The sequence below is a fragment of the Mauremys mutica genome, chromosome 4 (assembly GCF_020497125.1).
Source record: "Mauremys mutica isolate MM-2020 ecotype Southern chromosome 4, ASM2049712v1, whole genome shotgun sequence".
NCBI lineage: Eukaryota > Metazoa > Chordata > Testudines > Geoemydidae > Mauremys > Mauremys mutica.
The window spans coordinates 129905450-129927398 of NC_059075.1; the positions used below are offsets into that span (position 1 = coordinate 129905450).

General features: G+C 54.8%; 2 protein-coding genes across 3 annotated transcripts in view; one reads left to right on the plus strand and one right to left on the minus strand.

The window, feature by feature from the left end:
* The window catches only part of LOC123369342 (maestro heat-like repeat-containing protein family member 7), a 1253347-nt gene that overhangs the window by 501054 nt on the left and 730344 nt on the right, over positions 1 to 21949 (minus strand). The gene's annotated exons all lie outside the window — the stretch shown is intronic.
* On the plus strand, positions 6053 to 11173 carry PHLDA3 (pleckstrin homology like domain family A member 3). The gene is made up of 2 exons (XM_045014424.1): positions 6053 to 6509; positions 8218 to 11173. The coding sequence occupies exons 1-2, from the start codon at positions 6053 to 6055 to the stop codon at positions 8340 to 8342; spliced, it is 582 nt and encodes a 193-aa protein (XP_044870359.1). The 3' UTR covers positions 8343 to 11173.

Here is a 21949-nt window from a genome sequence, read left to right on the forward strand (position 1 = left end):
ACTTCACTCCCAAGCACTGCAGCATGTGTAAGGGCCCCAGGCTGGAGCTGCTGCTCCCCCCCTCGCAGGGTGCCCCCCACGACTTGCCGCCCCAGGCATGTGCTTGGAGTGCTGGTGCCTGGAGCCGCCGCTGCTCTGGATCAGAGCGCTCCGTGGGGAGGTGCAGGGGCTCTCACCCCAGCTGTGCAGCCAGGCCCCACCTCTTAGCCCAGCAGCAAGCGGAGGCAGCTTGTCTCCCTAATGGCGCCAGCAGAGCTCTGCAGGAAGGAAGTAATGGAGCCTGGCTAGTGACAGGGTGTGCTCTCCTCGCATGCAGCGGGGACACCACAGTAACAACCAGACGTCTCCCTCTGCCTGCCTGGTTGTGCAGCAGGAGGGCAAACGCCCCCACAGCTGTTTGTGGTGCGGAGCTCAGTGCTCTAGTGGGGGGACAACTGCCCCTGCTGTCAGAGCACAGTGAGGACACTGCTGAGAACAAGGCTGAATGGGTCTCATTTGCCCCCAAGAGATTTGTCTAGAGCCCAGCTCCCCCAGCTGCGACATGGGGGTATTGACACTGACGTAGATCTACAGATGGACAGAGCAGCATGTGTGCTAATACTCGACCTAATAGGCACCCTCTGTGCTAAAGAGAGGCCATGGGAAGCCACAGGTCGGGGCTGAGAGGCAGCAACACAGTTGTGTGTGGAGCCCAGGGCTGGAATAGCAGGGCGCTGCAGGTCAGGATTGAGATCAAGGGCTGTGTGTGGCTCAGAACTGAAATGAGCAGGAGGGCTGCAGGCCAGGAGCAAGGGGCACTTTCAGAACAGGGGGTGGGGGGAAGAGTTGCAACTCCTCTGTTGGGCTTTAGGCCAAAGGTTCGGCTCCTAGCTGGGCCCATAGGGATCCGGAGACCTTTTTGTGGTTAATGGTATTGGTTTCTTTGCCAAGTTCCCAGCCACCGCCAAGGGGCAGGGTATGCTGGCCCCTGATACTAGGACTTGGTAAAGCACAAGGCGGGGGGTGATGTCCAATCTACCGTGCCCTTCAGTTACCCTGGCACAAGTGGGGCGGATTGATGTGAGCTCTGATCCCTGGCTCCATGACAATGATGGGAAGTTGCCCCTAAACCTGCTGGCAGCAGGACCGCGGTGGTAAGTGACTGGCTCCGCTCAGCTGCTCCTTGGGAAGGGAGGGGCTGGGGAAATTCAGAATCTGAACCCAACAGAGTTGGGTGAGTGTCTGTGCCCTCTGCTGGCAGACTCCTGGGCACTGCAGGCTGAGATACCAGGAGGAGCTCCAGGGTCCCAGCCCTTAGATAGGGAGTGGAGGTGGCTGGGAGTTTTCCCACAGAATGCACCTGGCTCAGAAGGTTTCTCAGGTGCAGGTGGAATTTCGAGGGGGATGGGTATAGTAGGGTGACCAGATGTCCCGATTTTATAGGGACAGTTCCGATTTTTGGGTCTTTTTCTTATATAGGCTCCTATTACACACACACACACCCCGGTCCTGATTTTTCACATTTGCTGCCTGGTCACCCTAGGGTAGAGAGAGGCCCACTGACCCAAAATAGCCAATAGCCCAAGGGCTAGGCCAGGGCCATCACCTGGCAGCACTGGTTTGAATCAGGCAGAGCAGGACCCCCACATGCCAGATGAGGGCCCTAACCACTGGGCTACTGGCTTTTAAAAAGGTCTTGGTTTCCTCACAACCAAGTCCCCAGCTCTGATGTTTTTTGTGAAAGGGAAGTGGCATTTTCCAGCCAGCTGTAATGGGGAGGTCCCCTAAGAGTCTGGCACGTGTCTGTTGGAAGCAAGCTTCTTTCTCCCTTGGGTAGGAAGGGGGCCCCAGTTGTTAGTGCATTAGCCTGGGACTGGGGACACCTGGGTTTAAGGCCCTGCTTTGCATGAGCTGGGGCACATCCCTTAGCCTTGCTCTGCCTCAGTTCCCCAGCTGTACAATGGAGCTAATGGCCCTCACGGGTGCACAAAGGTAAATGCATTACAGGCTCTGAGGTGCTCAGACACTTCTGCACTGGGGGAAAGAGAAGCACCTGAGCCTGATTCAGCACAAATGCTGGCAGGTTTCACAAGCTGGGCCAGGGCTGGCTGGGGTTGGTTTGGCCCATGTACATTGTTAGCTCCGTGCATGGGGCCCAAGGAGATGGGGCCCAAGGCTATGCAGGTGTTAGGGCCAATGGAGACATTTGCTGCATTATCTCCACACTGGGGAGACCTCAACAGTCAGTGCCTCCTAGAGACAATGTACTTTCTCAGGGCTGTGCTCTTGGTTCCCTGGGCAGTCCTGGCTCCCTGGCATGCAAAGCCATGCTAATCTAACTGGGGATCCTCCTCCCCCCTCCTTCCTTTGCTGTTTTGCCCTGTAAATCAGAGCAGCATTGCCATGAGGCACTGTCATCGCAGTGAAGCAGAGTGATGCTGCCACCATCTCAGGCATCACTGTTTGTGCACATGTGTGGTGGCACCATGTCTACAGGATCCCATGCTCTGGGTGTCCCTAAACTGCTGATTGCCAGAAGCTGGGACTGGACAAAGGGGATGGGCTTATGGTCATTAATTGCCCTGTTCTGTTCATTCCCTTTAAAGCACCTGGCATTGGCCACTGTTGGAAGGCAGGACACTGGGCTAGATGGACCTTTGCTCTGACCCGGTGTGGCCGTTCTTATGTTCTGATCTGATCTCTCAAGAACATTCACAATAGGCCAATGGGCTAAGATCTCTCTCTAATACTCCCTTACCCAGCAGTCAGGGCTGTGGTTTTATATCTGGGTTTTCATTACTTTCTTTCTTACCCATCTCCTTCCTCCTCTTTCTCTCCCTTCTAGCATTCACCTCACTTTCCTCCTTTTTCTTTCTCCCACTCTCCTTTGCTGCATTGCATTATGGCTGTGGGAGGGCCGAGTCCTCCCGTGGGCTGACCTCACGGTGCAATGACATCACCCAACAGTGTGATGAGCTCACCGCGCTGTGACATGGCAACATGGTCACACCATGCTATGGCAGGGTGACCTCACAGCCCAGGAGTCTCGCCTCTTAATCCCTTGCAGGGCGGATGAAGTGTTACTGAGAGCATGGCATGGATCCATGGCAGCTGCAATTCTGGAAGAGTCAAAGGTGGCCACAACCCTTATTCCAGATCACAGAGCGGGCTCCCGGGATTTCCTTGCACATAAATGTTCCAGTGGACTGGGATGAGGTGATGGTGCAGAAAAGAAGGTGACAATGGAACAGTTATGTATCGGGGGTATGTGAGTCTGTATCCACACAAAACAACAAGGAGTCCGGTGGCACCTTAAAGACTAACAGATATCAGATGAAGAAGTGGGGTTTTTACCCACAAAAGCTTATGCCCAAATAAATTAGTCTTTAATGGGACAGTTACAGGTCTCTGACACCAGGTGGCACTGTGGAGTCATTGCAGAGAAGGGCCCCGCTCTGTTCGATTCCCATAAGGGGTGATTGTATTGCAGGCCAGGAGAGGGGAATTTGAGGCCCAGGGCTAGATAGATTTGGGAAGGAAGAAGCCAATTCTGAGCTCTGGCTGTAGCTCATGTTGGGGCATGTTGTCATGAGTAGGCACCAGGGTGTGATGCTCTGGCATTGTCACAGAGTACAGGAGGTGCGGCCTGTCCCCTTGCTAACCCTGACCTGGCCTGTGGTGCAGGGGATAGACTATAAAACCACAATCCAACCCTTACGAGTGCCTGGGTCTTCCCAAGTTGCAGTTGCTTCATTGCTGCTTCTCATGACATTGAGGACTAATGATCACCCTCAGCTTCATGGGCTCCCCTCCCCTGCAGCTCTGGCAATGCCCCTAAATCTCAACCCACAGTCCCCTGCTGCTCCCATCCTGCCTCCCTTTCCCCACTTCTGCCAATGCCCCTCAGCCCTGCTCTGCTACTGCAGTCCTGGGCTGCCCCCACACAGCTCTGTTATGGTGCCAGCTCCTTGCTGCAGCCCCCAAATCTAGCAGCCAGGACCTGTTGACACTGTAGAAATGTTCTGTGCAACAGCCCCCACCATGATTAAATGCTGGTCAGTCATGTGGTGCCCTGTGCCTGGTTCTTGCTACAACCTTGGCTTATAGGCTGGGTCAGGGACTTTGTTTGGTCCAGTCTATGCTGCAAGATCAAACCTGTGTGGCAGGGACACAACTGTAAAATGCAGGTCAGATTCCTCTTGGTTGACATAGAGGATAACCTACTACTCCTGCCAGCCTATGGTCCTTTAGCTCAGGTAGGAGAGGTGGGTGCTTGAGTCCTGGGTTCAACTCCTGCAGGGGGCTGTAATGTAGTACAGGGTAGGTGGGACTGAAGTTAACCCCAGGAGGTCAGCTTGTGCTTGTGGTTACTTCAGATTTACCCTATGTAAGTCAGGGAGGAACTGGCCCTTGGAAACACTAACAACTTCCTGGGTACAGCTTCCGCTGGGATTTGCGGCCCCAGCCCTTTTAACTGCCATGTCTCATTCTTACCACAGATTTGCAGCTCTGGCCATATCCAGCGGCTGCCCTGCAGCTAAGGATGGCTGAGAAATGTGGGTGATCAGTGGCTGCTTTCGGAGAGACTGTTTCCAACAGCACCTGCGCTCCGCTCCCCTGGGCAGCACTGTCACTAGGATGCAGGGAGTGGCTGGAGGCTTTGCAGGTGCCTGCTGCTCTCCCAGTGCCATTTGAATGGCAGCCGTGCCAATGTTGGTGGGGGTCTGAGCCATTCCCTTGGCAGCCAGCCCAGCTCTCCTCAGCCCTGGCCAGAGGCATCCTCTTACCTGCCTACACTGATCCCCAAGTTCCTCCAACACCAGCCCAAGCAGCGGCCCTGGACCCTGGATCACAGACAGCACGTGGACACCTCCCCCACTAACTCCTGCCAACCCAAGAGCACAGTGTGGGCATTTGTCCCTCTCTGGCAGCTAGTGTGGCTAAGAGCCTTCTTCCATTGCCTGCCCAGATCTCTGCTTCTTTAGCTCAAGCAAGAGAGGCTAGTGGATTTAGTGCTGAAGGTCCTAGATTCAGACCCTGCTGACAACACAGGAAGGGGTGGTGACATCTCTATACTGCATGGGCCTGATCTCCCATCCTGTCCCTGTCAGCGAGGGGTTTGCCCTGGTTTCTGTACCCCCCAAGCTGGCTGCTTGCCTCACAGGCCATCCCACCAAGCCTGTCATCTTGCCCTTCCATTGCTGTGAGCTCTCTCTAGTGTCTGTGCTGTTAGCGGATGACAACCTACTACTGCTGTCAGTTAAAAGAGTTACCCCTTTAGCTCAAGTGGCAAAGGCCTGAGCTGTAATGCTGAAGGGTCTGGTTTCAAACCCAGCACCTGCCCTGGTGTTTCCACTTTTATAATCCCCCCACCCTTCTCCAAAGCCAGAGGGAAGCACCAGCGCATAGTAAGCTCCAGAAGACAAGAGGGAGCCCCTTTGTGGGGCTGTGCATATGTGAAACAACTGATCAAGCCAATGTGTGGGGGTTGGCAAAGCTGCACACAAACCCCCTAGGTTGCTCGTATCTGGGGCCACTGGGCCTGCCTGCTGCTGGGGTTCATTCTCAGGGGCGTGGCAGAGGCTGGGTGCACCAGGCCTCTGAGGCATGGTCGTATGGGCAGACCCCTGCCTGGCATGGCTGCCACACACCGGTCTCAGACCCCACCCGGCCAGGCTGCCATAGGAATGACTCAGACCCTGCCTGGCTCCCCTGCTGTGCAAACAGCTTCATTCCGGATTCAGGTTGTTGCTGAGCAAAGGGATTTACACTGCCCTCCTGCCAATGATTCAGGACTCAGACTGGCACATCAGCCCTGCAACCCACTAACCCTCCCTTTGTACCCAGGGGCTGCAGCTGCCCGGCAGCCAGGAAAGCCCAGGCTGCCCAAAAGGCACTGGGGTGGAACCGGGGCTGCTCCGCCTCCCTCCCCAGCCGCCTGTGTGCCAATCTGTGAATGAATCCCAGCTGCGCGCCGAGGCCGCCCCCAGCCTGCGCTTGGCTGGGAAGGGTGCCCGCCAGGCAGGAGGGGCGTGGGGCGAGGCTCCGCCGGGGCAGGGCGCAGAGCCGGGGCATGCACCGACACAGCCCGGGCAGAGCAGCGCGGGGGATCGCGCCTGGCTGCGCTGCGCTGCAAGCGGAAGGGGCCGCGCTTCTGGTGCCCAGGCTGCAGGGGATGCCCCGGCGGGGGGAGGCGCTGAAGGAGGGGATGCTGGAGAAGCGCAGCGGGGGGCTGCTGCAGCGCTGGAAGAAGAAGCGCTGCCTGCTGACCGAGGAGGGGCTGCGGCTCTTCGAGCCCGGCGGCTCCCGCTGCAAGGAGCTGGGCTTCGCCCACATGCGGGCGGTGGAGTGCGTGGAGTGGAAGCGGCGGCACGTCTACTTCACCGTGGTGACCCACAGCGGCGGCGAGATCGACTTCCGCGGCCCGCGGGAGGAGCCCGGCTGGAGCGCGGAGATCGGCCTGGGGCTGGTGCGCTACCAGAACCGGCTGGCCATGCAGAGCGTGCGGGCCCGGCACGGCGGCGGGGCAGGTGAGGCCGGGCCGGACACGGCGGGGATGGGCGCCCTGGGCTGGCACCAGCGGAAGGGAGCGATCCGTGCCAAGGGCAGCGGGGTGAACCCGGGGCTCAGCCCGCGCTTCCTTGCGTTGGAACCGCCTTGTCCCCGAGGAAGGAAACTTCCCTGGAGGATAACAACTTACCGCTGCTACCAGCCAAAGGGGCCGCTCCTTCAGCGCACCCGAGAGGGGTCTCTGCTGAGTCTCGCCTTCACCCCCTGCTTGTGCCGGGCGCTACCCTGCCCATGCCAAGGGTGATGCGCCAGTCAGCTTGCAATTCCCAGAGCCTTCCCAGCCCTCTGTCTCCAGGCCCCGCTTTTCCCTCCCTGTTTTCATTGCGGGGCCTATCGCCTGATTTCCTGGGGTGCCCCCAAGTCGCCTGGATTTCCGGGGGAGCTGGGGTGCTGCATGTATTTACACTGTGCCAGTCGGGGTCTAGCCTCCCCCAAGGGCCCCTGACCTGCTGTTTCCTTGCCCAGGTGGGGAGGAATTTCAGTGCCTCTGTCTGGCCTGGAAGGATGGTCCCACCACAGCAGCACTGGGGAGGGGCAGGGGGCAGGTTGGGAGGGGGCCAGGCACAGATCATGTCTCCACCAAGGGCCAGGTGCTGCCTTGAGCTCACAGGGTTTCCGTAGCCTTTGCCTGGAACCTGTCCATGGGCTGATGATCCACTCCTCTCCTTGTGCCAGAGCCCTGCTACAGGAGTCCGCCTTCCTTACCCTAATGCTGCTGACCTCCTGGGATCCCAGCTGGCAAGCCCGGTTGTTTCAGGACTGTGTTGCCAGTGCCCTAACTCCCTCCCCCCTGCTTTGGAGATGATGTGCGAGGTCCCGCTGACTGCCTCCTGGGTATGCTCCAACCTGGGCAGGTGCTGGGGTGGCTGCAGATCCCCTTGGCTGGAGCAGTCCTGAGCTCCACGATGGATTGGAGCGTGGAGGGGAGGCGGGTTGGATGGGAAGCAGCCGGACCTGGCTCCTAGACCCTGCTCCAGCACGTGTGCCAATGCCCTGGCTGATTTCTGTGGTGCTGCTCAGGCACTTGGCACCGCTTCCATGAGGGATTGGGGCTGGGAGGGCTGATCCCTCTGCCCGGTGACTGGGGCAAGGGGCCCCCCAGGCTAGTGACAGCATCCCCAGGATGGGAGAGGTCCCCTCCCAGCATGCCCTGTCCCTCAGGGTGGCCATGGTGACCATAGCGCTGCTGCTGTGGAACTTGGAGCTCTCAAGCTGGAAAACACCCCTGGATCTCTTCTTTGCTCCCACAGCCCCAAAGCAGGGCTTGATCCTGCAGGGTGCCTGGGAGCCCAATTCTCCACTACTCCCTTCCTGTGTTTGGGGCAGGGAGGGGGGGCTTCAAGCCACCTTTGCTCTCCCCCTGTTCTGGGCCTGGCCTGGGCTCTCCATCTGTCCTGGCTCAGGTAGAACAAGCAATGGCTTATATCACAACCCTGTGTGCCCCCCTCTCAGCTCCTTCCTCTGGCCTAAACCCAAGCTGGGGCCAGATTCTCCCGGATGTAAATAGCTGGAATGCCCCCATACACTTCCCCAGAGTCTATCCCACTTACCCCAGGTCTGAGCTGGGCCCCTCAATGCCCAGATGAGCTCCCAGGTGCCCATGCCAGCCAGTCCCCTGGCCCTGAACTGGGCAGCCACCCTCGCTAACTGGTGCATTCCCTTTGGCAGCGTTCCAGTACGACCCGGCCCCGAGCAGCCAGGCCACAGACCCGGAGGGGCTCAAGGGAAGGACGGAGATGGCGAAGGGGCACTCGCCCACTGACGGGGAGAACGGAGTCCCTGGCTGTGAGTGAAAGCGGGGCCCTGGCTTCAAGAGGGACAGCAGGCGTTTTAGCGCCAAAGGACCAATGAGCCTGGACCACGTGTGCTGCTAGCTGCTGAGAACCGCCCCCTTCCCTGCAGGGCCATTCCTGCTTCCCAACAGACATAGGCTGCTGCACTGTTCTCCAAGCTCTCCGGATAGCTTGGCCCAGGGATCCAGGGCCCACTGGCCCAGTCGAGGGCCTGCAGGAGAGGCAGGAAGGGGAGCACCTGGGGGATAAAAGCCCAGGATGAAAGCAAGAACCAAAGCAGGATTGTTTCGCGCTTCATCAGCCTGCTGTTGGCTGGACGCCAGAAGGGACTCGACCATGCTAGTGAGCTGGGGAGCCCATCCCATCCGCCGGACCTGCCATGGCTCTGCTGCCAAGGCTCAGCCAGGCATCTGTGTGATCCACAGGCGCATCCCTTGGCGACAAGCTGCCCCGTAGCTGAGCTGGTTGGGGCTGCGCTGAACTGGAAGTCAGCTGCCCTATGTCTCTTCTCCTGCGGGACTGGAGTAGCTGGAGATCCAAGCTGAAGATGCTCAATTTCAGCATCCAGAGATTGAGCCTGGTGGGATGTCAGGTGTAGGTGGGGGCGGGTTCCTGAGCAGAGTGATTGTGTGGTGCCACTCCCCAGTTTGGCTGGGGCCTGTGTGATGACAGGCTTCAGCGAGAAGGTGCCAGCCTGTCTCAGCTGGTGACCTGTCTGGACAGAGGGGTTGTGAGCACAGCCCCGAATGAATTCCTCCCCTTGTAACAGACGGTGCAAGCGCTCACACGCCCTGCCCCACTGGGTCATGCCGGCTCTCCTGCCAGGATGGAGAGTCGCTGCTGTTGATGTGTCGGGACAATTGACAATGCGGGCACCTGGGCCGCTGACAGCAAAGGGTGGTTTGTGTCTGGAACGGTGCCCATTCCGCACGCTGCTGCTGCTTGGTTTGCGTCTTCACCTTGTGGGGGTTGGTCTGGGGTGAACGGAGGCAGGGTGAAGGTCCCCAGAGAGACAGGTCTGACACAGGCAGTGTGCTGGGGAAGTTCTCCCATGCACAGATCTGCCGATGCTCCTCAGTCCTGATTCGCAGCCCCCTGCTATTCCAGCCGGAGGCTCCCCCACATACAGCTCTGCCAATGCCCCTCAATCCTGACCTGCAGCCTTCTGTTTTTCTGGCCCTGGGCTTCCCCCCATCTGCCACAGACCCTCTATTGCACCTGCTGTGCCCATCCTGGGCCTCCATGTGAAGGCCAAGCTGAGTGGTAATTTTGTGACATGGACCAATAAATGTTACAGGGAGAGCTCTTCTGCTGTGATCATTTGTTGGGTGGGGGGTGGCCACCTTGCCCCAAAGAAGGAAGAGAACTGATTGATGGCCCAAAGCAGCCATGTCCTGAATGCTCCTTGTAAAGGGTTTTTTATGTGATTAAAAATGACCGCTGGGGATTGAAACGAAACATTTGAACGAGAGGTGTAACAATCTGAAGGGGAGCACTGGACATGTTCTGTTTCATGGCTTGCACACAGAGAAGTGAGATAAAAGCAAATACTCTTGCTGGAATGTTGCAACGTCCCACTCCTTTATTTCTGAGAATTCATAGTGATAAACCAGAGAGCGACAAAGCAGGCTGCTCCCTGAAGGCAGAGAGGCACAACTCATCCCATCATTTTCTAGGCTGCTTCTCTCCAGGCTGCTGACTGACGCAGATCACACAGCTTCCCTTTGAGGCCCCTAGCCTGCAAGCAGGACCAGGAAATCCCTCAAGCTTAAAGTGATGGCTTGTCCTTTGTAACCAGTTTCCAGTACACCACAGCAAGGAGACCCATGGCATGTCCCTTGTGCTACAGCAGAGACAAGCCTGGGCTGTGATGAATGCAAAGGGGGCTGCAGGTCACAGACAGACCCAGTGGGTCTCTCTATCTTCCCCAGTCTGCGCTGCCCTGTCATTGCACAGTGGCCTGGGCTGCTGGACTGCCAGGGAGAAGAAGGGATTCTCAGATGAAGCCTGGGAGCCTGAGATTAGAATCAATGGAGGGTCTCAAAGACCTGAGAGGTGGCAAACAGCTTAGAAATCACAGCAGCAGCACCGACAGGAAGGACTAGTGTGGGGCAGGGAGCCAGCGGGGCTGTGCCCACTCTCAGCCCACTGCCCCCTGGGGTTAGGATTCCCCCCGCGCCAGGCTGTGGCTTCACCGTCAGGATTAGGTGGCATTACAGGGGTGCCCAGGCCCCATGCTGGCCCTGTAAGCAGGGGGAGGCCACCCCCTGTGCAAAGTGCTTGTGCAGTTCCCTTTGCAGGGCTGATAAACCACCACTTCCATGGAGCATCCTCCACCCCATCCACCCTGGGACCTTTCATTGAGGGCCTGGCAGTGAGAGGCCAGTTCCCTAGTGCCAGATGGTTCTTGCCTTGTATGGCATGGCACTCCCTCAACCTTCCTTATCCTCCTAAGTAACAATGAGGTCTTGGGCCTTGTTGGTGGGAGAGTGGCCGTGGTGGCTCGGGGTGTGGTTTGGTGGCTCCCCAGATTGTTCACCAAGCGCCCACAGCCCAGGTGAAGCTCTGGGAAAACACTGCCCCTCAAACCTTGCTCTGCTCCAGCTGGTTTGAGTTTGACACAAGTATTTTGCAAAGCTCTCACAGTCAGGATGAGAACACCTGCCCCCCATGCTGCTCTGGCCTCACGCAGGAGGGTGTGTTGAACGGGGAAGGGTTATCATCACCCCTCGATGTCCCTGGACCTGGCTGGCTACAGACCCATCCCTGAGGGGAGACAGTCTGGAGCTCTGCGAGGCAGCCCTCCAGAATGCAGTGGGGAGACAGCCTAAAACGCAGAGAAGTTGCAGCCTGGAACCCTGTGGAGGGAGGGTGGAACCCTGCATGAGCCTGGAACCCCGTGGGGAGACAAGCAGGATTTCTCTGTGGCCTGTGCTGCTCTGGGCACTTGCTGTTCATCGCGGCTTTGCTGCTGTGGGTTTTGCAGGGACCAGGTTTCTAGGCTTTTAAAAAACACGTTCAAGCGTCTGGTTCTCGCTCTGTGTCTGTAAAACACAGCTCTGAGGTATGTGCTGCCTCTGGCCAGGGCTCCTTCTCTCCAGCCGCTCCTGGCAGGCATGTTGTTTATGGGCTGAGCAGGAAGGACGTGGAGCACGGCACTGGCAGGTACGAATGTGGGCCAAGGTGCCAGCTCCTTATCAGAGGCAGGTTCCTCTGGAATGGGATGCATACCTCCAGAGGGGTCACTCCCCCAAAGGGGAAGTGTGGGTGGGTGAGACTATCTGCACCAGAACCGCAGGGGACGGGCTCCATGCATGTCCGGAGCGAAGCCAAGGCTTGCGCTGACCCCTATGAGCTGCAACGGGACCAAGGTGTGAGGCAAGACTCATGCCTCTTGTGTGCTCTCATCGCTCCCCTTGCTCCTCCCGCTCGGCTGGGATGGGCGTGAATCACTCAGCCCTGGAAGGAGATGGAGGTGCACGCTCTCAGCTATTTCCAAAACAGAGTGAGTCTGTTGGTGAAACACGGGCATTTCCACATCCCGTCTGCTGGCCCCTAAGGATGTGGTCGGTGCACAGCTGGGCTCAGCTCCTCATGGTATCCACGACTGGGGGTGGTTCCTCGCCCCCCGGGGTCCCTGTAAACTCACTGGCAGCTGGGGATGGGGCACTAGAGCAGGCCTAGGGGCCTCCCATCAGGAGCTCAGGTTCACTCTCTGTGCATGTACCTGGGCATGTCCTGCACGTTCTGCAGCTGGGACTCCGCACCAGACCCCATTATGGCTTCCTCAGTGCTGCCAGCCCCACTCATGCCCTCTGCAGCGCCTCAGTGTCACAGCCGTAGGCCTGAGCGTGTGATAGGCATGCTCCTCAGCAAAGGCCAGTGACATACATACACATAAGCCAAGTCGGGCACACACTTCCCGGGAGGGGACAGGTCCCCCTCTGCACGCAGCCTGTTTTCTTGCTGTCAGTGTGGAGAGCTAGTGGAAGGGAGGAAACACATGCAGTGTGTTGCCAGCTCTCACGATTTTTTTTGTCAGTCTTGCAATATTTAGCGTTTTCCCTAAAGCCCCAGCTCCCGGAGTCATGGGAGTGAATGAGGACCTCGGCTCGCATTTAACAACAAAGCATCCAGTCCTGGTTGCAGAGGGAAAGCTGGAAAACGTGACCTAGGAGGCAAAGAAACAGAACCCAACATTTTTACAAACTCTCCTGATTTTTAAGCTAATCTGGTGTTTTGGGGCCTGATTTAGGAGTTGTGAATGCTTGGGGCTGGGCATGTTGCAGGGGTCACACTCCACAGGGGTGTGAATTCCCACATGCTCCTCAACAGCTGGAGGGCAAAAGCTTTATTTGTGTCTTCACCTTCGACCTGGGACAACACCCTGTTACAACATGACAAGCACCTCCCCATCCCTGGTCAGGAAGCAGGGCCTGCAGCAGAGCCAGCCTGGGGCAACCTAATGAGCACTGCTGGCCTGTAGCAGGCTGCCTGATTGGCTGCCCCCACCGAATTGGTTTGAAGAGTCAGCAGACTGGCTCCTAAGCCCAGCAGCAGCAGATGTTCAGTGGCTGCTCAAAGCACTTGCCTACGGTTGCAATAGCTCCTGCGCCTGTTGCCCCCAGCCCTGCCCCTGCCTTTATCTCACTCCTGACCCTCAGCTCTGATTCCTGATTCTAGCTCTGACCCTTGGCTGCTGACTCCTGCTCTAGCTACTAGCCCTGACTGCCCAAGTCCCGGTGTCTTATACCCCCCACACAGGTACCCAGCTATACAGACAGGGAAAGCACAGCTGGAAAAGCTATCCCCCCATTCACACGAATGCTCCACAATCCCCTGCACCTGTGCTCTGACTCCTAGCCATTCTGGGACTCTGTAAAGCTAATGGGGCCTTTCTTACCTCCCCGCCCAGTCGGGCTGTGAACAGACTTCAGGTCTAAGCTGCAGCATCTGACTAAACCCACTCAGGGCTGGATTACCCAATAGGCAGACTAAGCACGTGCTTAGGGCACCAACAAAGCATCTAAGTAGTCATCATGGGAAAAATCAGAACTTTGTTAGACTTCCTTACACTCCACTCCACACTCTTCCCCCGTTTTCCTGTTCTCTTTTTATTATTTATCCCCACGTAAACCAGGGGGGGCGTCCTACTAACGTAGATAGAAATAATGTGAGAAAATCAGAGACTGTAACTGATCATCCTACTCCTGGTAGTAAAACAGACATTGTTCTAGAAGGTGTGGATATGTCAGAGACTGAACCTGCTCATGCTGTAAATAATAGGAGAAAAGATCCTGGTATGTGGGTTGATTTCAGTACCGATGATGTAGCTTGCTGGATAGATCGTGGACCAAATGACTGTCAGCACCACACTGGGCCATTTGAGAAATCACGTCGGACTTCTACCAATGGCAAACAAACAAGATATTGTCCTCAAAGAATATTTTTCAGCATGAAAGCAAATGGTGAGAAATACACTCAAGAATGGCTACTGTATTCACCATCAGCAGGGTCTGTGTACTGTTTTGTTTGCAAACTTTTGCATATAAACCTTCAACATCCCGGTTTGGTGCAGATGGATTTAGTGACTGGCGGAATAGTGTTTTAATTGAACAACATGAAAATAGCACTACTCACAGAGATTCAGTGTTGACATATTTAAATCGAAGACAGGGCTTTGGATTGACACAAAAATTGGAAGAACAAATTAAAGGGGAGTGTGAATACTGACAACATGTCTTGCAGTGTGTTACAGCTGTTATTCAAACATTAGCTGAACGTAGTCTGCCTTTCTGGGGATCAAATGACACATTTGGATCATTGCAGAATGGAAATTTCTTGGAATTGTTGGAGCTTGTGGCTCAGTTTGACCCATTTTTAGCAGGCAATATCTCAAAATATGGGAATGCTGGGAAAGGTAACCCATCATACTTATCCAAGACAATATGTGATGAACTCATTGGTCTAATGAGTGACAAAGTTCGTTCAGCTATTGTGGATGAAATAAGTACTGCTGAGTACTTCTGTTTATCTGTCAACTCTACACCTGATCTTTCACATATTGAGTATTGTACTAAGATCTGTGTCTCCCACAGAGGGAAAACCAGTTGAACAATTTATAACATTCCTCAGTTTGAAAAGCCACACTGGTGAAGAAATGGCAAATCAAGTACTGCACTATCTGTGCCAAGTTTGCAAAATAGATTTCTCGAAGTGCAGAGGTCAATCTTCTGACAATGCTGCCAACATGTCAGGGCGTTATCAAGGAATGCAGAAGAAGCTTTTAGAACAGAACAAATATGCCATATTCATACCATGTGCTGCACACTCTCTCAATCTTGTTGGCTGCAGTGCTGTTGATTGTTGTCCGGTGGCAGTAAGGTTTTTCTCAACAGTTCAGTTACTTTATACATTTTTCTCTGCCTCAACACACCGATGGGCAGTTGTTAAAACATATTTGGGCAATGGTCATGTGTTGAAATCTCTTTCTAATACTCGCTGGGAGGCACATGCAGTGGCAACAAGTGCAATTCTGGAGTCCTACTCAACGATTGTGTATGCATTAGAAAGTATAGCTGAAGACCAATCACAAAAGGGAGAAACTATACGAGAGGCAGAAAACATTGCAAACAAGATGCAAGAACTAGAGTTTGTATTCATGTTGACCATGTGGAATGAAATTTTACAACACTTTTACCACTCAAGTCAAGCTCTCCAAGAAAAAGATTTGGATTTGAAATCATGTGCAGACGTCTGACAATTATTAGCAGACCACTTACACACTTTGAGGAATGATTTCGAAATATTTGAAGACATATCAAAAGATATCTTGTTTGATACTAACTACAAAGAAGTGCAGTTCTGCAAGCGAATCAGGAAAAAACAAGCGAATGATAGCAGTGCGACAGAAACAGCATTGACTCCTAGAGACAAATTTCACGTATCTACTTACTACGCTATAATCAGGGGCGGCTCCAGGCACCAGCGCACCAAGCGTGTGCCTGGGGTGGCAAGCCACGGGGGGGCACCTACTGGTTGCTGTGAGGGCAGCAGTCAGGCTGCCTTTGGCGGCATGCCTGCAGGAGGTCCACCGGTCCTGTCACTTCGGTGGCATGCCCTTGGGCTTGCCGCCGAATCCACGTTACCAGCGGACCTCCCACGGGCATGCCTTCGTAGGCTGCCTGACTGCCATGCTTGGGGCGGCAAAATACATACAGCCGCCCCTGGCTATAATTGATACACTTGAAGCTCATATGAAAAGGAGAAGTGAAGTGTACAAAGAAGTATCAAGTAGATTTTCTTTTCTAAACAATATGGACTTATCTGACAAACAATATTCACAAGCTTCCCAAAAGCTAGCTGACTCATACCCTGTTGACTTGAACATGAATCTCTGTGGAGAAGTACGGCAGTTCCACTGTTATATGTGCACAAAGTTTAATGAAACAGGAAAAATGAAATTCAGTCACATTGATCTTCATTACACAATATTGAAAGGCGGAATACAAGGTGTATTTCCAAATGTAGAGATCGCACTATGTATTTTTCTAACATTGATGATTACTAACTGCTCCGCAGAATGGTCTTTTTCTCAGCTGAAAACAATAAAAAACCCTCAGAGAACAACAATGTGTCAGGACAGACTTGATTCACTTTCCCTATTGTGTATGGAAGCGGACATGCTTCGTTGAGTCAGCTTTGATGAACTTATCCGGAATTTTGCAACCAGAAAATCTAGAAAGAAGCTATTTTAATTTCAGCATACATGTAAGTTTTGTGTCATTTCGAAAAATAAAATTTTATTTTATGGTATAGTATTGTTTTTATTTTGAATTACATATTGGGGGGCACCATCAGGGCCGGCTCCAGGGGTTTTGCTGCCCCAAGCAGCCAAAAAAAAAAAAAGCCGCCATCGCGATTGTGATCCCGATTGGCGGCAATTCAGCGGGAGCAAGGGACCCTCCGCCGAATTGCCGCCGAATACCTGGACGTGCCGCCCCTCTCCAGAGTGGCTGCCCCAAGCACCTGCTTGCTAAACTGGTGCCTGGAGCCGGCCCTGGGCACCATAATCTTTTCAGTGCTTAGGGCCTCTAAAAGTCTTAATCTGGCCCTGAACCCACTCCACAAATCCCCATTTGCTAGGAAGAGTCTCTAGCAGGAGAGGCTCAGGCAGTGCCCCCAGCCTCCCACACTAGCTGCCTCTGTCTCCGCGGTTCTCTTTTCAGAGAGCTGTGCCAGAAGCTGGAAAGAGGCTGATGCGCAGACGGGCAGCCATTGCCATGAACAAGTGAAAAAGACAAATGGGTGATAAAAGGGACAATTAAGAAAAGGAGCAAAGTGAATGGATGGGGACTGCACTGCTGGGTGGACTATAATCCTGATCTGCCCTGAGACACCCTCCCACCCTGCCGCAGGTCTGCTGCTGCTCCTCGATCTTGACCCCCCAGCCCGCTCCCCCCTTGCTATTCCTATTTTGGAGTCTCTCCTGAGCAGAGACCAGATGCTGCAAAAACAAGAGGAGGTTTGTTGGATGTAGATAGACACCAGGGACTTGGAACGAAGCCCCAGACATATTTAGTGGTGGGGCTGACCCAAGAGAGGAGTGGTTAATATCCCAGCATGCTCTGGAGCGCATTGGGCGTGGGTGAGCGGTTGAGATCATTTTACTTTCTGCCTTTGGGGGCTGAATTTTAATATACAGCTTCAGAGGGAAAGGTCACCAAGCGTCTGCAGTGAGCACGCAGTAAGGTCGCCCCAGTCAGGCTGCTGCTGACCATGCACAGGGGAGGGGCCTACTCCAGCCACACCAGTCCCTTATACTGGGCTAGACTGCGATCAGCCTCATGAATCCTGTGAGTAAACCCACACAGCACATAGGGAAACCTCACACAGAACTCTGACCCCAAACAGAGACACCACACAAGCCCCAGTTCCTGGAGTCAGGTGAATCAGTGAGAATCTCAGCTTGCATTTAAAAAAACCAAGTGAGTTTCCCACTGTGGTGGTTGTGAAGAAAAGCTGGATATGTGACCTGAGTGGGACCACACCCTAAAGGATCAGACACCAGAAGGCAAAGAAAAAAAGCCCCAAAGATGGTGTTAAAAATCTCATGATTTTTAAACCTGTTTTGTGATTTTTGATGGCTTTGGGCTGGCAATAATGAGGAAGCTCAGAGGCCGCCACAAAAGCAAAGAAAACACTTACTAGAACTTTTCTGAACCCCATCCGCCTTTCACTGGTTAATTCCAGTGGGTGGGTTGATGTAGCGACCAAGTAGCGAGGCCTTAGAGGAGGCAAAGAGCTACTGAAAGATTAATTCAGGGATCACAAAAGGAGGCAGGGGCCGGCAATACTGGCTGTATCTATTAAATGATCAGCAGGGAGATAGTTTGCAACACTGAAGTTCAAAACATCATCAGTAGGTTTCAGCGTTAAAAGCCACAGCGATGAACAAAGACAAATTACCCTTCTTTTAGCATTAGTAGAACTACAGTGATATAAAGCCAGTGTAAGAGTGTCATGGACTCACAGACCGTGCCCACTCTTGGCCCCGGGCGGTCCATGGGGGGTGCCCTTTCCAGTGTGACAGCCCTTCTCGGGGGTCCACCCTGTCTCGGGGTCAGGCCCCTCCACCTCCTGGAGCTGCACTTCTCTGAGCCTTAGCACACCTGTCTCTCGCCATGGGCCCCCTCAGGGAGTCCACTCGCTCTGGACCCCCCCAGGTCTCCACCCCCGAAGGGGTTGGTACAACCCTGTTCTCTAGACCAGAGCGACTCTCAGCCAGCGTAAAACAGGAGGGTTTATCGAGCGTTGAACACAGCACAGGAAACTCTCCGGGCCTCAGGCCTGGCCTCCCTCAGCCCAGCACATCCCAATCTCCTCTACATCCAGGTGGGCTCTGCCTGCCTCCTCTCTCCAGCCCAGAACCCCCCTGCTTCCCAGCTGGGCATCTGATATCGGGCCCCAAGCCCCGCCTCTGTCCATTGTCTTCTCTCCAGGTAAACAAGGTCATAAACAGGGTGGCCTGGGCCTCCTCTCAGCCCTCCTCTGTCCCCTTCTGGCTGGAACTGGCTGGTCAGGTCACCGGGGTCCTCTCTTCACAGCCTATTGTCCTCCCACTGGCCAGAACCGGCTGCGACTCCTGAGCTGGGTCTCTGCGTCACCGGGTCACCAGTCGCTGGGGTCTCCATCCTCCAGGCCCAAGTTCCCTCTCTGGTCCTCTGTAACAGCAAACTCCCTCTCCCCTCACCTCGTTAAACCAGTAACACCTGGGGACACTGAGTCCCACTCCCTCTGCCTGCAACCCACTGGAAAACATGGAAAAACCAAGAAAACCCCCCACTTTGTCACAAAGAGACATCAGAAACAGGCCTGGTATTCCTTGCAGACATCACTGCATCAGTGTCACAACTGATGGTTTTTTTTGCAACCTAAAGATCAAGAATCTTTGGACCTGATTCTCCTCTCACGCTGGTGTAAATCAGGAGTAACTAGTGGCTCTATTCCACTCCTGGGGTCATGGGAACAGCATCCTAATTCTGTCCAACCCCAGCAGTAGGCAGGAGGCTCCTTCCCCAGGCACTGGCCCTGGAGCCCTGAATTCTGCCCACTATGCTCCAAAACTAGCTCCCTGTGCTGGGTGTACAACCCTCACACCGGTACGGAGAGGGTTAAGGGGAACTGGGGAGCTGAGTTAGTGCATCTGGAGGCACAGAGAAGGTGTGTGGGCTCAGTGAAGAACAAGACCCAGCTGGGGAGGGTCTGGGGACTTGGCAAGGCTTGCAGAGTGAAGTGAGTTGGAGTGGTTGGCCTGGACAGGGGCAGGGAGCCAGCTCTGTGGGTCTGCATTCCAGGGTGGGAATGGGCCAGGGACTGGCTCCAGGGAGAAGCCCTGGGAGTAGCTGATCCAATGGCGTGAGGAGGCCGGGAGGAGCAGAAAAGGGTGGACGCTGATTGGGGTAGGATGTTGAGACCCCAGAAGGAGTGGGACACGCATGTGAGCTGGCTAGAGTGTCAAGGCTGGGGACTGACTGGCTAAGCAGCAGTTCTGCAGAAAAGGACTTGGGGATTACAGTGGATGAGAAGCTGGATATGAGTCAGCAGTGTGCCCTCGTTGCCAAGCAGGCTAACGGCATATTGGGTTGTAGTCGTAGGAGCATTGCCAGGCCAGCAGATCGAGGGACGTGATCATTCCCCTCTATTCGGCACCGGTGAGGCTACATCTGGGGTACTGCGTCCAGTTTTGGTCCCTCCACTACAGAAAGGATGTGGACAAATTGGAGAGAGTCCAGCGGAAGACAACAAAAATGATTAGGGGGCTGGAGCACATGACTTATGAGGAAAGGCTGAAGGAACTGGGCTTATTTAGTCTGCAGAAGAGAAGAATAAGGGGGGATTTGATAGCTGCTTTCAACTACCTGAAGGGGGGTTCTAAAGAGGATGGATCTAGACTGTTCTCAGTGGTGGCAGATGACAGAACAAGGAGTAATGGTCTCAAGTTGCAGTGGGGGAGGTTTAGGTTGGATATTAGGAAACACTATTTCACTAGGAGGGTGGTGAAGCACTGGAATGGGTTCCCTAGGGAGGTGGTGGAATCTCCTTCCTTAGAGGTTTTTAAGGTCAGGCTTGACAAAGCCCTGGCTGGGATGATTTAGTTGGGGATTGGTCCTGCTCTGAGCAGGGGGTTGGACTAGATGACCTCCTGAGTTCCCTTCCAACCCTGATATTCTATGATTCTAAGTGGCTGCAGACTGCTGGAGTCCAGAGGGGCTGCCATGCTAGGTCTCGCCACAAGGAGGGACCCTAGGACAGTGGGGTTAGTGTTCTGGACTAAGGATTGAGACAGATGTGAATGAGCCTGGCTCAGCCCAGTAAAGACCCCAGGCTGGATCATCAACTGGAGTAAACTGCTGTTGTTCCATGTGCTCCAATGGCCCCTTTACCCCGGCAGAGCATCTGGGCTCAGGCCTGGTTTGGAAGCCCTGAGAACACAGGGTGGGGAGACGCTCGCTGGGGTCTTCTGGGATTCTGTCTAAGGAAAACATGGATAAACTTTTGCTCTATCCCTCCCCCTTCCCCTTCCTCTGCCCTGCGGGAACCTTTCCCTGAGTCAGCTGCCTGGCGGTAAATCTCTCACCCACGCAGACAGCTGCGCCTCAGCAGGGAGCCGCCATGGGTTTAACCCTTTCCCAGATAGGATGGAAGGAAGGAAGGAAAAAACACATGGAAAAATTAGGGACAAGGCTTTATTTTAAGGGACATTCCAGGGACACACCATTTCCCTTGGCATAGCATGTATTTTTCTCTCAAATGTACACTTCGGCTGCCCTCAAGTATACAGGGCAATGATCCTAAACCTCAATGGAATGTTTAAAGTTGTACTGATCAGTTACATCTTAAAACCAGGGATGGTGGTCACCCTATGGCACAAATCAATGAAATAAGGGACTCCCCCTTACAACAAGGGCCGGGTGGTCACGCTATCCCTAGGCGCTGCTGGCTGCAGAGGGAGGATCTGGATGGGGGAGGTTGGTCCCTCCTCTGTTCCAGGGCTCTGCTGCACCCAGGCTGTGCTCCAGGGTCCTGTGCTGGTAGAATGCAAGGGATGGGGTGAGGGGCTCAGTGCACTGGAGCTCTGGCTGGAGTTCAGAGCTGATGCTGGTCTGAGTCGGGGATGTGGTGTGCGGAGCTCAGGCTGAGAGCAAATTGCCTGAACAAATGTCTAGGCAGCGCCTGCTGCTGGTGCTGCCCTTGCCCAGGGCGTGGGATCTCAGCAGCTGCATCCAGACAGGAAGTTTGGGGTTTTCCTTTGGTGGGGAGGGGAAATCTCTCCTGTTAGCCCCTTACAAAGCCTTTGCTCCTGCTGCAGCCTGCTCTGTGCATGTCTGCAGGCTCAGGTGGGGCCTGCTGTTCTGAAGCTGCCCAGGGTATGACTGTAACCCAGGGTGGGGGTGGGGTATATTCCCTCCCCCCGGGATGTGGCTGGATCAGGAGCCTGGTGAGGGGCTATGGGGGTCTCTGACCTGGAGGCTGCTGGCTGGGAGCACAGCCAACGGCATCCCCATGAGAGTCCTGGTAGGTGCTTGTGGGGAAGCAGCTTTGGAGCAGGACTTTTGTCTAGGTCCCAAGGACAAGTGTCCACATTGATTTGCCTCCCCCACCCCGCCCATGCTGGCAGGCACAGCAGAGAGACCAAGGATTGAATAGGTCGTGGATACCAGGCCCCCAGCTCCTGGGCCATGGGCAGGAGGGATCACGGGGACCTGAGCTGGCCCAAGTTGCCCCTGTTCTGTAGCTAAGCAGAACCCAGCCCTGTGCCCCTAGCGCCTCTTGCCAATGCTGAAGTGACCCTCAGAGATAGAAAGATGGCGGCTTAGTGACTTTCAAAGGGGAGGCCCTGTATCTGTCTCCTGCTGGGTCTTTTGAGGCATGCCCTGGGGCACAGGGGCCATAGCCCCCCACCCTTGCTGCACATGCAGCATCTTCCCAGCAAAAATCTCTGCTAACTGGAGAAGACATTTCCCACCAACAGCAGAAAATGGATACCAGCGTGGAAAGCAACACAGGCCCTCATCTGGGCAGTGCCTGGAGACAATCTCAGCTCA

Bases quoted from the DNA above. Each gene is read 5' to 3' on its own strand.
- PHLDA3 (XM_045014424.1), top strand. From the start codon at position 6,053: ATGCACCGACACAGCCCGGGCAGAGCAGCGCGGGGGATCGCGCCTGGC. The intron at 6,510-8,217 runs GTGAGGCCGGGC...TCCCTTTGGCAG, and splicing joins CCGGCACGGCGGCGGGGCAG to CGTTCCAGTACGACCCGGCC.